Here is a 15,396-nt window from a genome sequence, read left to right on the forward strand (position 1 = left end):
CGGCATTGTTAACCACGCCTCTGCCGTTCTCGCCAGCCAGGTACTCCACAAGCTTGGTAGTGGTGGCGGCCCTGAGAGTGTGGGGACAGTGCTGGCAGCATCTTAGGCTGGAGGAGGCCTCGGTTTGGGCACAGGTTTGCAGGAATCATAGGTTTGTTCCAGAGCGGCTGGATGGAGGAGCTTGGGGGTGGTGACGGGAGAGGATTGCGCGGTTTGGGGATCTATTCATAGGGGGCAGTTATTCAAGCTTGGAGAGGGTGGTGAAGGAATTGGTACTGGTATTTGTAGTTAAGGGATTTTGTGAGGAAACAGATGACGAACTTTCCCCACCTACCGACCCAGGGGCTACAGAACAAGGTGATGTCAGAAACAGGGGTGGGTGAAGGCAGAGTGTCTGATATCTATAAAGAGCTAATGGATTGGGAGAGAACCCCGATAGGACTCGTGGGAGGAAGAGTTGGGATGGAAGGTGGAGGCTGGTGGGGTGGAGGAAGCTTTGAGGAAGGTGAACGTGTCCTTGTTGTGTGCGAAGCTTAGTCTTATTCAGTTTAAGGTGGTACACAGGGCACATATGATCGTGGCCAGGAGGAGCAAGTTATTTGAAGGGGTGGATAGGTGTGGGCAGTGCACGGGGAGGCCCACGAACCAAGACGACACGTGTTGGGCCTATCAGAAGCTGGAGGAATTCTGGCGGGGGTTTGCTGATATTATTTTGGAGGTTTTGAGGGTGGAGGTGGTCCCGAGTCCAGAGGAGGCGATCTTTGAAGTGTCAGTAGAACCGGCAGTCCAGGGGCGAGAGAGGCCGATGTTTTGGCCTGTGCCTCCCTGATAGCTGGAGATGGATCTAATTGGAATGGTGGGACTTGGTGCCGTGAATACTGGGTGAGCGACCTTGCAGAGTTCCTCAGGGTGGAGAGATAAAGTTCGCGTTAAGCGGGTCTGTGGAGAGGTTTGCCGGGAAATGGTAGCCGTTCATCGACATCTTTGAAAATAGTTAAGATGTCAGCAGGGGGGTGGAGGATGTGGGTTCGGGGTTTAAAAAAGGAGGTTGGGGAGGTGGGGAGCAGGAGGCGGGACATATTGATGTTCTTTGGTTATTTCCATTCCTGTTTGCTTGTTTTCTATTTTTTAATAAATTTAGAGTACCCAATTCATTTTTCCAATTAAGGGGCAATTTAGCGTGGTCAAATCCACCTACCCTGCACATCTTTGGGTTGTGGGGTCGAAACCCAGACAAACACAGGGAGAATGTGCAAACTCTACATGGACAGTGACCCAGAGCCGGGATCGAACCTGGGACCTCGGCGCCGTGAGGCAGCAGTGCTAACCCACTGCACCACCGTGCTGCCCTTGCTTGTTTTCTTTTTTATGGTTGTGTTTGATGGATATATATAAATGCCTCAAGACGGTGATATACTGAGCAGACACACATCAGATGACACTCCTCCCAACGAGAACCAAAAAAATTTATTTGAGAGACATTCGGCCCCATAAACCAACAAAAACAACTCCCAAGGTAAAGAGCAACAATGGTGAAGAGGGGTTAGGTACTTTTTGGCGCAGCCATTTGGGCGCGGCCGTTTTGGCGTGGCCGTCTTGGCGCCAACCCGTTTTGGCGCCGGCTGTTTTGGCGCCGGACGTTTTGGCGCCAAAATAACATTTCTTTATTATTAGCCTCAGGTGAGTTGGCTGGTGCGGGTGCGTTGAGTTGGGTGCTGGTGCGTTCTATCACCATCTGTTTATATATTGGCGTTTATATTGGCATTATTGACGTTTTGGCACCAAAATAACATTTCTTTATTTGTGAATTAGCCTCAGTTGAGTTGGCAATATATTGGCATTATTGACGTTTTGGCACCAAATTAGCCTCAGTTGAGTTGGCTGCTGGTGCGGGTGCGTTGAGTTGGGTGCTAGTGCGTTCTATCACCATCTTTTTATATATTTTGTAACTAAACCAATTCGCATACCCATATGATGGCTGAGGCAGTATCAACGAAACGTGGTAAAGAAAAATTTGTTCATAACGGATTCCTTTACGTCTTTGACAAAACAAGCAAAGGTGACAGCGAAGTGAAATTTTGGCGTTGTGAGCAAAAAAACCGGTGCAAAGCACGTCTCCATACTAAAGCTGCAAACGTGGTGAGGCAGCTGAACAGCCATTCGCATGATGCTTCTGCTGCACAAGTAGAGGTTGCACTCGTGAAAACTAAAATAAAAAAGAGAGCACAGGAAACCCTTGAGGCACCGACTGTAGTTGTTAATGAATGTTTGACAGACATATCCCAAGCTAGTCTACCAGCCATTCCTAATATATCTGCTTTGAGGAGAATGAGAAGCAGAAAGCGTAATTATGTATTGAACGCCCCCACCAATCCAAGTGATTTACAACAATTGATTGTGCCAGAATGCTACAGGATATATGTCCCTCAACCAGGAGTGGAAGAAAATTTTTTACTTTGTGATAGCGGACCAGGTCACGACCGGATATTAATCTTCGGAAGACAGAGCTGGCTACAGCACTTATTGACATCTGATATGTGGTTTGCAGATGGCACATTCAGTATTGCTCCCAGCCTCTTTTCTCAGATATATGTAATTATGGTAAAAAAACACGGAGGAGTTACTCCTACGGTTTATGCTCTTTTGCCCAACAAGCAACGCACCACATATACGAGAATGTTCTTATTATTGAAAGAAATCGAACCCAACTTGAAACCCAGTTCAATCGTCTGTGATTATGAACAAGCTGCGCACAGTGCTATGAAGACATATTCCCTGATGTTCAAATAAAAGGATGTTTTTTTCATTTAGCTCAAAATATGCAAAAACATCTAGCTAGTATGGGGTTCCGTAGTTTGTATAACACTGATCCAGATTTCGCGTTAAAAGCTAAAATGATTATTGCCATTGCCTTTGTCCCTTTGAACAAAATCGATGAATATCTGGATGCTTTAGCGACCCAACTGCCGCAAGAACTTCAAGATTTACTGGACTGGTTTGAAGATACATATGTTGGTCGTCTGAACAGACGAGGAAATGGTAGACGAACACCTTTATTTCGCCCTGAGATTTGGAACCTTTATCAGAGAACATTAAACGGGGAAGACCGCACAAACAATAATGTGGAGGCAGCCCACCGTCGATTGAAATATGAACTTGGCATGCATCATCCCACCATATGGAAACTAATTGATGGCCTGCGTAAAGTACAGAAAGGTAGAGATGCATATTATGAAAGGTTACTAGCCGGCCATGAACCGCCACAAAAACTAAAAAAGTATAGAGATGCAGATAAAAGAATACATGAAACTGTTCTTAAATGAACTAATTTAAGGTTTTTAATTTACAATAAAGATAAAAGAATACATGAAAGTGTTCTTAAATTTGAAAATTTGAGTACTTGAGGAGCCTTGCTCATAATCACCAAATGAACTAAACTAAATGAACTAATTTAAGGTTTTCTGTCGTCTGCGCCCAAACGGCCGCGCCAAATTGGCTGCGCCCAATTGTCCCATGGCGCCCAAACGGCCGCGCCCAATTGTCCCATCGCCGGTGAAGAGGGTGCCGGCGCACGGTAACTCGAAGGGCCAATGAGAGGGCAGAAGTGGCAGAAAAGGACATGAACAAAGAGCGGATGAACCGGCAGAACCACGAGGTGAGATGGAAGCCCCGGCCACCCAAGAACGGGGAAGACCAGTGACCCGAGCGGTGGCATCAGCGCAAACGACAACCTCCCCCTCCCCAACAGGGGATGGGTGGAATAGCTTCCTAAACACGGAACTGGCTGCCATGGAGAAGGCGATAAAAACAGAATTCAGGGTGGTGAAGGAAGTTGTGACAGAGGCGTTGGCCTCCCTCCAGCACACGATCGATGGCCTGGGGAAGAAAGTGAAGACGCAGGAGAAAACAATCCTGGACCTTGAAAAAGCTTCGACAGACCAGAGCGACAGGATCGTGGCTCTGGAAGCAGAAGTGAAAAGGTTGGTGGCTGCCCAGAGGAATTTGAAGGGGAAGGTCGAGGACCAGGAGAATAGGTCTCGGCGACAAAATGTCTGGATTGTGGGTTTGCCAGAGGACAGGAACTCAACAGGCTATATCACCCAAATACTGGGTAACCGAGTCAGGAGGGATAGCTTTCTCAACCCCCCAGACCTCGACAGGGCACACAGGTCACTCTGGCCAAAACCCAAAGTTGGTAAGCAGCCGAGAGCGAGGACCGGGGAAGGATCCTGAGGTGGGCCTGGCAGACAAAAGCGAGCTCATGGGAAGGACACAGAATCCATTTCGACCAGGACATGAGGGCTGATTCCAACAGAGTAAAATCGACGCTCTATAAAAGCGCGGTGCAATTCGAGTCTGGGTCACATACCAGGGGAAAGAACACCAGCTTTTTAAAAATAAATGTAGAGTATCCAATTCATTTTTCCAATTAAGGGGCAATTTAGTGTGGCCAATCCACATACCTTGCACATCTTGTAGTTGTGGGGTCAAAACCCACGTAAACACAGGGAGACTCCACACCGAGAGTGACCCAAGGCCGGAATCGAACCTGGGACCTCGGCGCCATGAGGCAGCAATGCTAAAGAACACTATTTTAACACCCGGTAGTGGTTAACAAACGAGTCAGTGGCAACGATCTGGAAAGAGACCAAATTCAGCATCGGTGAACACGCGCCGGAGAAGGACTGATGTGGGAAAGAAAAGTGGAGACCAGAGACAACTGTGTGGACTATGTGTTCATGCTGAACTGTACTGCCTCGTTTTGAACTAAGAGTTGGAATGCAGAGAAAAGGAAGTGGGGACAGGGAAATCAGGTCAGGGGGCAGTGAAGGGAATGTAGGCAGTCAGAAAACACAGATATAGGGCTGAACCAGTCCTCGGAGGGGAGCCACTTACTAGCAGGGAGGGCTAGCACGGGAAGACAGGTAGTAATGGGGGGCCGCGGCACACCTCCTGGGGCAAGGGAGCATCTGGCTAAGTGGGGCAGCACAGCAGAAGGGAGGGGGAACACAGGGAGGGGTAGAGGGGGGGAGGGAGAGGGGGTGGGAAACACAGGACAGTCAAGGGACCGGATAGTGGAGAAGGGTTGGCAGCAAAATTGTTTTTGGCTTTGACAGGCAGGGAACAGGCCAAGAAGTCAAGATGGCGTTGCAAACAGCCACTTTGGAGGTTCCCTAAACAAAGGGATACCCTGGAGAGCAGGGGAGCACGTGGCGGACACACAGTTGGCGGCCATGTTGCACCCTGGACAAACGGAAACCCCAGAGCGCAGTGGCCCGACTTCACGGTGAGAACGATGACCGTGGCCATTTTGGATGCTCCCCTAGCAAAGGGAAACCCCCGAATGCAGGGGTGCATCCACCAGGTAAGTAGGGTTGATCCCGCAGGAACGGGGGTCAGGAACCCTACATGAGGATAGTCACCTGGAATGGAAGGGACTCAACAGTCTGGTGAAAAGGTCCAGAATCTTCGCCCACTTGAGAAGACTGAAGGCTGACATCATCTACCTACAAGAGACACACCTGAGGGAGAAGGACATTCTGCTGGTAAGGAAGGTCTGGGTGGGACAGACGTGCCATTCATGCTGTGGGAAATGGGCTAGAAGAGTAGCCACACTGATTAGCAAGAGGACGAGGCTTAGGGAGACCAGGAAGATTACGGACCCAGATGGACAGTACGTCATTGTCAGTGGTGTCCTGGATGGTGCACCAGTAGTTCTGGTAAATGTGTACACGCACAACTGGGACAACGCAGACTTTATACAAAAGACCATGGCAGAAATCCCCGACATCGACACACACCTACTGATAATGCGGGGTGACTTTAATTGCATGCAGGACCTGTTGACCGACCAATCAAACCCCAGAACGGGGAAGACTGGTATGGCTAGGGAGCTGGGAACATTTTTGGAACAGATGGGGATCGTGTTCCCATGGAGGTTCCGGCACCTGGGTGGGAAGGAATTCTCGTTCTTTTCACCGGTACACAAAGTATACACCCGAATCGACTTCTTTGCAGTGGGGAAATCTGTGCTTCCAGGAATAGTAGGAGTGGAATACTCTGCAATTGTCATCTCTGGCCACGCTCCGCATGGATGTGAGGTTTGAGACAGGCCGTGCTTAGCACCGTGCATGGAGGTTGGTCACGGACCTCTTGGCCGACAAGGCCTTCTGCCATCACAAGCCATAGTCGACTACGTGACTAACAACCGGAACGGGGAAGTCTGACCTTCCACGTTCTGGGAGGCACTAAAGGCTGAGATCAGAGGGGGAATTATGGCCTACATAGCACGCAGAGACAGGGAAGAGCGGGCAGCCAGAAAACAGCTGATTGACTCCATCTTGGAGGTCAACAGAAAGTACTCTGAGGCCCCGACCGTAGAGCTGCTGGCAGAGGGAAAAAAGCTAAAAATGGATTTTAACCTGCAATCCACTAGGAATGCGTGCACCAACCGCACCAGCCACGGGAGAACACAGGGAAAAGGCTGGCCATCTATTGGCTCACCAGCTGAGAATGCAGGCAGCCACGAGGGAAATAGCGCAGGTAAAGGATAGCAGAGGCAGACTGCTAGCGGACCCAAAAGAGGTCAATCAAGCATTCAAGACTTTTTACAAAGGGCGGTACACCTCCGCGCCCCCCACCACCCCGACGGGGATGTGGGGATGAAGCAGTTCCTCGATGGACTGGATATGCCAGTTGTCGGGGAGGATATGCGGGGGGACCTGGAAGCAACAATAGATCTGGGAGAAATCATGGAGAGCATCAACTCCATGCAGGTGGGAAAGGCGCTGCGATCGGACGTTTTACCAGCGGACTTCTATAAAACATTCGCACCGGCTCTGGCCCCACATCGAAGGGACATGTTCACAGACTCACTAGCAAGGGACATCCTGCCTCCTACGCTAACACAGGTCATGGTTTTGTTGATACCCAAAAAAGACAAGGACACAACGGAATGTGGCTCGTATAGACCCATTTCACAGCGAAATGTAATCGCGAAGATACTCGCAAAGGTCCTGGCCAAAAGGCTGGCGAACTGTGTACCAGAGGTGGCTGCAGAAGAACAGACGGGCTTTGTCAAGGTGGGCAACTCACTGCGAACATCAGGCGGCTGATGAATGTATTGATGACCCCGGGGAGAGAGCACTGGAGGTAATCGTCTCCATGGACGCAGAAAAGGCCTTCGACAGAGCCGTGTGGAAGTACCTCCTTGAGGTACTGGTTTGGGCTAGGAGTAGGATTCACTGCCTGGGTGCAACTCCTGTACAAGGCGAGCGTTCAAACCAACACCACCAGCTCTGAATACTTCCAGCTGCATATAGGCACAAGTCAGGGATGCCCACTGTCCCCACTACTGTTCGCCCTAGCCATCAAACCCTGGCGATCGCCCTGTGGGACGCAAAAAGCTGGAAGGGCATCCAATTGAGAAACAGGGAGTAGAGTCTCACTCTATGCGGATGTGCTCCTATATGTCTCGAAACCACAGCAGAACTGAGAGCAATTATGCAGATCCTGAAAGAGTTTGAAACCTTCTCAGGTTACAAACTTAACCTGAGCGAGGCATTCCAGGTGAACACATACGGGGGAGAGACAGAGCTGGAGGGGCTCCCATTCAAACTAGCCCAAAACAGATTCTGCTGCCTGGGGATCCAAATAGTCAGAAACTGGTCACAGATCCACAAGCGGAATCTGATAAGCCTGGTGGAGGAAGTCAAAAAGGACCTTTAAAGGTGGGACGGACTCCCACTCTCCCTGGCGGGGAAGGTGCAGACAATCAAAATGAACTACTGCCGAGGTTTCTCTTCCTGTTCAAATCCATACCAATCTTCATCCCCAATGCCTTCTTCCAAACCATAGACAGATTAATCATGGCCTTTGTGTATGTATGTGTAAGGGGGGGGGCGGCAGAACTCCCAGCCCACCGGCGAAATACACATCCAGCCCAGTGGTAGCAGCCACACTGAAAACATGGAATCAAATGAGGCAACATTTCTGTCTGACCAAGATGTCACACATGACCCCCATCTGCGGAAACCACAAGTTCCCACCAACCATGATAGACATAGGGCAGCACGGTGGCACAGTGGTGAAGCGTTGCTGCCTACAGAACTGAGGATCCAGGTTCAAATCCCGCCCCTTGGTCACTGTTAGTGTGGAGTTTGCACGTTCTCCCCGCGTCTGCATGGGTTTCACCCCCACAACCCAAAGATGTGCAGGGTAGGTGGATTGGCCACGCTAAATTGCCTCATAATTGGAAAAAAATATTGGGTCCTATAAATTTATTTTTAAAAAACATGCCAGACACCACTTTTAAGAAATAGAGACAGGACGGTGGAACGCTGACAACCATGGGCTTCTATATAGGAAACAGACTCACGACACTGAACTAACTGACGGAGGGTTTGGTACTACCAACAGGACTAGAACAGAGGCACCTATAAATAAAACACTTCTTCTGCAAAGAGACAGTAGGATACCCCAGGGCCGGAGACCACACTCCTAGAGTACCTGATGAATATAGACAGTAAGGAAGGGGGAAACTGTACGGTCAACTACTGGACAGGGCCCGGACGCCATTGGGCAATACAAGATGGAAATGGGGAGATGAACTGGGGACAGAAGTTGGTTGGGGAGTCTGGAGCTAACTCCACTTTCTCCTGCGCAAGGCTCAGCCTCATGCCGTTCAAAGTAGTGCACCGAGCACATCTGACCATAACACGAATGAACAGGGTCTTCCCAGAGGTGGAGGACAAATGTAAGCGGTGCCAGAGAAGCCCGGTCAACCACACCCACATGTTCTGGGCCTGTCCCAAAACTGTTGGGTTCCGGACAGCCTTTTCCGAGGCATTACCCAAGGTTGTGGGGGTGAGGGTGGAGCCGTGACCAAAAGTGGCAATATTCAGGGTATCAGAGCAGCCGGAGCTACACATGGGAAGAGGGCCGACACCCCAGCTTTCACTTTTTTGCACGCCAGAGAATTCTGCTGAGGGTCGGAGATAGGCTTCCTCAAAGCATGGGGGCAATTTGTCAGCCTGTTCCAAGACCTGTTCGAAGCCAAAAACAACTAGAAAGGAAGAAAATAAAAAATGAGAAGGACTGACAGGAATACACAACCCTGGGGGAGGGGGGAGCGAGGAAGAGAGGAAGGAACCTGAGGGAAATTAAAGAAACACCACAGAGGGAGAGGGGGTGGATGACCCCCCTCTACACGGCAGAAAGCACAAAGGAAAGAAAGGGGGAAGGGAGAGAGAGTAGAAGCGAGGGAGAGTACACCCCCGAGTTAACAGGGAGGATATCAAGGAGGGGTAGGGGGAGAAGGGGGAGAGGATAAAGCACCGAGACAGATGGTAACAAAATGCAAATATGTATAAAAGAATTCCATGTACTGTACATGTCAAACACAAAGTGCAACTGTATGTAAAATTGAAAATGCAAATAAAAATATTTCCAAAAAAAACCTCAATAAAAATATTTTTTTCCAAATAAGCGTGTGGCGTTTGAGGTGGGGAATATTGTAGCAGATTTGGGAGGAAGTTTGTGATGGTAAGTGGGAAATTGGAGGGGATGCCAGTAGTCCTAATTAATGTTTATGCCCCAAATTGAGATGATGTGGGGTTTATGAGGCGAGTATTGGGGTAGATCCCGGATCTGGACACGCACCAGCTGATTATGGGGGGAGGGTGGGGAGGACTTTGGCATGGTCATTCATCCAGGGATGGACCGGTCGAGTTCAAGACCGGGTAGAGTGTCGGTGGTGGAGAAGGAGCTGAAGGGGTTTATGGAGCGCATGGGGGAGTGGACCCAGGGAGGATTGGGAGGCTGAGGGCAAAGGAGTTATCCTACTTCTCCCATGTGCATAAGGTCTATTCACGGATTGATATTTTTTGTGGTGGGCGAGTCGTTGCTGGGGGAATTGGTGGATTCGGGATAATCGGGGATCATGGTCTCGGACCATGCGCCGCCTTGGGTGGACTTGGGAGTGGATCGGGGAGATCAGCCGCCATGCTACGAAAGGCACTCAAGGCTGTGGTCAGGAGGGAGTTTATATTAATTCGGGTTCACAGGGAGAAGGAGGAGCGAGCAGAGAAGTTAAGAGTGGTGGATGATGTTATGCAGGTGGACAGAAGGTGGAGGCCCGGAGGCGGGATTGTTGAAGGAGAGGTGGAAGCACCAGGTGGAGTTTGAGCTGGTGTCCACAGGGAAGGCAGTGAGGTAGTTGCATAGAGCCAGAGGGTCAGTGTAAGAGTAAGGGGAGAAGGCAAGCAGAATGCTGACCCATCAACTCAGGAAGCAAGAGGTGGCAAGAGATTGGTAGAGTCATAGAGTCATAGATGTTTACAGCATGGAAACAGGCCCTTCGGCTCAGCTTGTCCATGCCACCCAGTTTCCATCAATAAGCTAGTCACATGTGCCCACATTTGGCCCATATCCCTCTATATTCACCCTGTCCATGTAACTGTCTAACAGTTTTTTAAAAGACAAAATCGTACCCGCCTCTACCACTGCCTCTGGCAGCCGGTTCCAGATGCTCACTACCACAGACTGAAAGATGGCAAAGGTGGAGTGGTATTGGACCCGGAGGGGGTGAATAGGGTGTTTGATCTGTTCTTTAGGAGTCCTTATGAATCGGAGCCTCCGGGAGAGGGAATGCGGTATTTTTTTGGATGGGCTGGAATTCCCCAGGGTGGAGGAGATCCTGGTAGAGGGCCTGGGAGCTCCTATTGGATTCATAGAGGTGCTGCAGGACATGGGGGCAATGCAGGCAGGGAAGGCCCCGGGCTCGGACAGTAGAATTTTATCAAATATTTTTGGGAGACCTGGGGTCCCTGCTGTTGAGGGCATTTAATGAGGCGAGGGAGAAGGGTCAGCCCCACCCTCTACACTATCGCAGGCCTCAATATCTCTGATCCTGAGGAAAGATAAGGGCCCGGAGCAGTGTGGATCCGGCCATCCAATATCACTGTTGAATGTGGACGCCAAGTTTCTGGCTAAGGTTCTGGCCTCGCGGATTGAGTATTGTGTGCCGGAGATTATAGGGGTCACCAGACAGGATTCTGTTGTGTCGTAATGATGCCCTCGGAGGGATGGAATGTGGAAGTGGCGATCGCGATGGACGCGGAACAGGCCTTTGATTGGGAAGAGTGGGAGTATTTGTGGGAGATGTTGGGGCGGTTTGGGGTTGGGCAGAGGTTTGTGAATTGGATCAGGTGCTGTACCGAGCGCTGGTGGCGAGTGTAAGAACAAACCGGGTGAGTTTGGTGTGCTTTAGGTTGTACCAGGGATGAGGCAGGGATGCCCACTCTCCCTGTTACTTTCCGCCTTGGCGATAGAGCCACTGGTGATGGTGATCAGAGCGCCTAGTGATTGGAAAGTCTTTGTGAGGGGGGATGAAATGGAGCATAGGGTGTCCCTATATGCAGACGACCTGTTGCTGTACATATCGGACCCACTGGAAAGCGTAGGGAATATTATGGGAATTTTGGTGGAATTCAGCCAATTTTCGGGGTATAAATTGAACATGGGAGGAGTGAGGTCATCCCGATTCAGGTTTGGGGAAAGGAGAGGAGGCTGGTTCAAGCTGCCTTTTAAGGTCGTGGGGACGTGTTTTAGGTATCTAGGCATCCAGATGGCACGGGGGTGAGACCAATTACACAAGTTGAATCTGGCTCGGTTGGTGGAGGAAATGAAGGGTGAGTTTAAAAGGTGGGATGTGCTTCCGTTGTCATTGGCGGGGCAGGTGTAGTCCGTGAAGATGACTGTGCTCCTGAGGTTTTTGTTTGTATTCCAGAACCTCCCGATTTTTATCTCTAAAGACTTTTTAAAGAAGGAAAACTCACTGATATCAGGATTTGTGTGGGTGGGGAAGGCCCCTCGAGTAAAGGAGGCGCTGTTGGAGCAGGGGCAAGTGGGGGGGGGGGGGGGGGGAGGGGGGGGTAGGTTGGCCTTGACAAATTTAATGAACTATTATTGGGTGGAAAATATAGCCATGGTAAGGAAATGGGCAGTGGGGTGGGGTCGGTATAGGAGCGGATGGAGGCAGCTTCATATCAGGGTACTCGTTTGGGCCCACTGCTGACCTTCTCACTGGCCAGATACTCCATACGCCCGGTAGTAGTGGCAGCCCTGAGGGTGTGGAGACAGTGGCGACAGCACTTCAGACTTGAAGGGGCCTCAGTTTGGCCTACGATGTGTGGGAATCACAGGTTCACTCCGTGGGTACTGGGCGGGGGATTGCAGGGTTGATGGCGGGCTGACCCAGCCGTTTGGGGATTTTATCAGGGGGGCAGCTTCTCGAGCATGGAAGGACTGGCAGAGGAGTATAAGTTGCCCAGCAAAAACGGGTTCCGATACTTACAGGTGCGGAACAATGTGAGGAAACAGGTGCCGCCCTTTCCTGATCTGCTGCCCCCAGGGTTGCAGGACAAGGTGCTGTTGAAGGCAGATGTTGGAGAGGGCAGTGTGTCAGAGATACATAAGGAATTGATGAACTGGGAGGGCCCCCCGAGAGCAGTAGTTAAGCGAAAGTGGGGGTGAGCTGGAGCCTGGGTTATGGGAGGAAGCCTTGAGGAGGATGAATGAGTCCTCCTCGTGTAGCAGGCTGAGTCTCATTCAGGTAGTCCATAGGACACATATGACAGTGGCCAGAATGAGCAGTTTCTTCGTGGGGGTGGAGGATAGGTGTGGGCAGTGAGCAGGTGGGGGGGCAGGGTACGCGAATCATACTCACATGTTTTGGTCCTGCCCGAAGTTGGAGGGATTTTTGTCTAGGGTTTACTGATGTGATGTCGGAGGTACTGAGGGTGAAGGTAGTTCTGAGTCAAGAAGTCACAGTGTTTGGCGTGTCAGAAGACGCAGGAGGCCAGGGTGCAAGAGAGGCTGATGTCCTGGACTTTGCCTCCCTGGTAGCCCGGAGACAGATCCTGTTGGGGTGAGGCACTTTGTGCCACCAAAACCAGGGAGGGGTATGGGTGAGCGACCTCACGGATTTCCTCAGGTTGGAGAAAGTTAAATTCACCTTAAGGTGTTCGATGGAAGGATTCACCTGAAGATGTAAACTGTTCATTGACTTCGTCCAGGACAGCTAAGTCACCAGGGAGGGGGTTGGAGGGAGGGGAGAGGGGAGAGGGTTGGGGTTAACAAGAAAAGTGGAGGCAGAGGGGGTGGTGTGTATGGTAGGGAGGGCGGGCTGCGAGTGTTGATGACTCAGTGAGTTACAATGTAATCTGTTTGTTACCTATTGGTTATCTTTTTGATCTTGGTTGTGGTTGTGTTTGATGTTTATTTATAAATGCCTTAATAAAAATATTTTTTTTAAAACTGCTCTACTTTTAAAATATTATTGCTCTTTTTTAAACTATCCTACCAGTGGACTCTGTGGTAGACAGATCAGACCTCAACTCTTCGCTCCAAAATCATTTTTCAAAAATCCGCCTCTCAGCTCCGCAATGACACCATCTCCCCAAGAGAAAAGAAAAAGGAACTTTCCAGGGACTCGAGCACATTAAGTCTCGCAGGTCAATCCCCAGTCACACCACGGTGCATTAGGCCAGACAAACAAATACATTTTTCTTGGTTACTTTCACCTTCTGATTGCTGAAAGCACCCAGACATTGCAAATCGGAATTATTTTAAAAGAATCGGGCATGGGTTCTCTGTTTCAGAGTTTAAGTGCTGATGCCAACGGGGAACCCATGGGCTTTCATGTCGGAAGAATTGGGCGCCACACCTGCACCGATTCCTGTACCGGTGAGGGGCTAACACGGGCGCCATGTTGAACACCATCGAAACCCACAAAAAATGGTGCAGGAATCGCCGCGTCGGTGATGGGTTCTCTGTTTCAGAGTTTAAGTGCTGATGCCAACGGGGAACCCATGGGCTTTCATGTCGGAAGAATTGGGCGCCACACCTGCACCGATTCCTGTACCGGTGAGGGGCTAACACGGGCGCCATGTTGAACACCATCGAAACCCACAAAAAATGGTGCAGGAATCGCCGCGTCGGTGAGGGACACTTGCAGGGCTGACAAGCTGCGGCCACTCTTGAAGAATACACCCCCCAGACATACACACTTATTGGGCCAAAAAGATGGGACAGGTTGTGCTGGGTGGCCATACAGCTAATGGGTCGGCGAGGACCAGAGGGCACCCAGGGGGGGTGGGAAGAGGGTGATGGGGGTCACCTATATGACCCAGGGCGCCACGTTTAAAGCGGGCTCTCAGCGGCATGTGCAGCTGCATGCCTGCCTTGCCAGTTGCATTAATGGTGTTGCACACCTGTCGACCCCAATCCCTCAGCCCACCTACTAGCTACCCTCAGCAGCCACCACGCAAGGTTCACAATTGCTGAGAGCACATGCAGACAGCACAGTCAGGAACTCAGCCCATCGGAGGCGGAAAATCGCTGATGAGTCCACTAATGATATGCGAACAGTGTTTCAACTGTTTACGGCATGCGTCACATTGACACAGTTTGAGGAGGCGGAGCATCGCGATTCAGTATAAAACTGGCGCCTGTCGTGATTTCGCAGTCGGGTGCTATTCTCCACCCAATCACACTCGCCAACTTCGGCATCACCTAACGGAGAACCCTGCCCATGGCCACTGCAGACAAACTTAAACTCTTACCCTTAAATTGGCCAATATTTGGAATCCAATATTCCTAAAAGCTTTAATTCGTCACATTATGCTCTTGGGTGCGGATTCAATAGTAGTCTTTAGGATTTGTAGCTTATTACCTGATAGTCTATTGGATGCAGAATCATTTGCAGATTATCGAACGGTTAGGATTTGCAACTTGCTGGGCAGCAAGCTTGCGCAGTGGTTAGCACTGTTGCCTCAGGAGGTGAAATGACCCTGACTGTGCTGCATTATTCTACGAGTCTTTTATTCTGCACAATCCTCCACATAAAATACGATAAAGAGTATTTCATGGTTGCCTCCACTGTTCATCTTCTGCTACAAAAGCACATTCCTGAGATGTTGTAATGTGTTGATTTTGAATGCAATCATTTGAAATTCAGGCCAAAACCTGACGTGGTCATATATATTGCTTCAATGTAACAAAATTTACTGAAAATGAAGAACCTTGTTCAAGACCACATTATTACACTTTGTTCCAGACATCTCCAGTCAGTGTTTTGTCAACATTATAACCTGCTCTTGCAATTCAAATGTAGCAATATTCTGCGTTCTAATGAAATAATTATTTTGTTTCAATTCAAACGAACCTCAAGCACGAAGTGGTGAGTGATGCTGTTGATCTCCGTTTTTACCATTCAATTACGAGGCCCTTGTCACAATTGTATGTTATGTTTTAATTCCCATGTTTAAATATTTCCTTCTATCTTTCACACAACAACTTTTAATGTGATAAAGCATCAAAGGTGCTCAACAGAGC

General features: G+C 49.8%; 1 protein-coding gene across 1 annotated transcript in view; it reads left to right on the top strand.

The window, feature by feature from the left end:
* LOC119975530 (zinc-binding protein A33-like) overlaps positions 1–15,396 on the top strand; it is a 556,168-nt gene that overhangs the window by 523,208 nt on the left and 17,564 nt on the right. Inside the window, exon 96 of the mRNA XM_038815321.1 lies at positions 15,233–15,241. Within this exon, the coding sequence (XP_038671249.1) occupies positions 15,233–15,241 (9 nt within the window). The remainder of the gene's footprint in view (positions 1–15,232; positions 15,242–15,396) is intronic.

The sequence above is a fragment of the Scyliorhinus canicula genome, chromosome 13 (assembly GCF_902713615.1).
Source record: "Scyliorhinus canicula chromosome 13, sScyCan1.1, whole genome shotgun sequence".
Classification (NCBI taxonomy): Eukaryota; Metazoa; Chordata; class Chondrichthyes; order Carcharhiniformes; family Scyliorhinidae; genus Scyliorhinus; species Scyliorhinus canicula.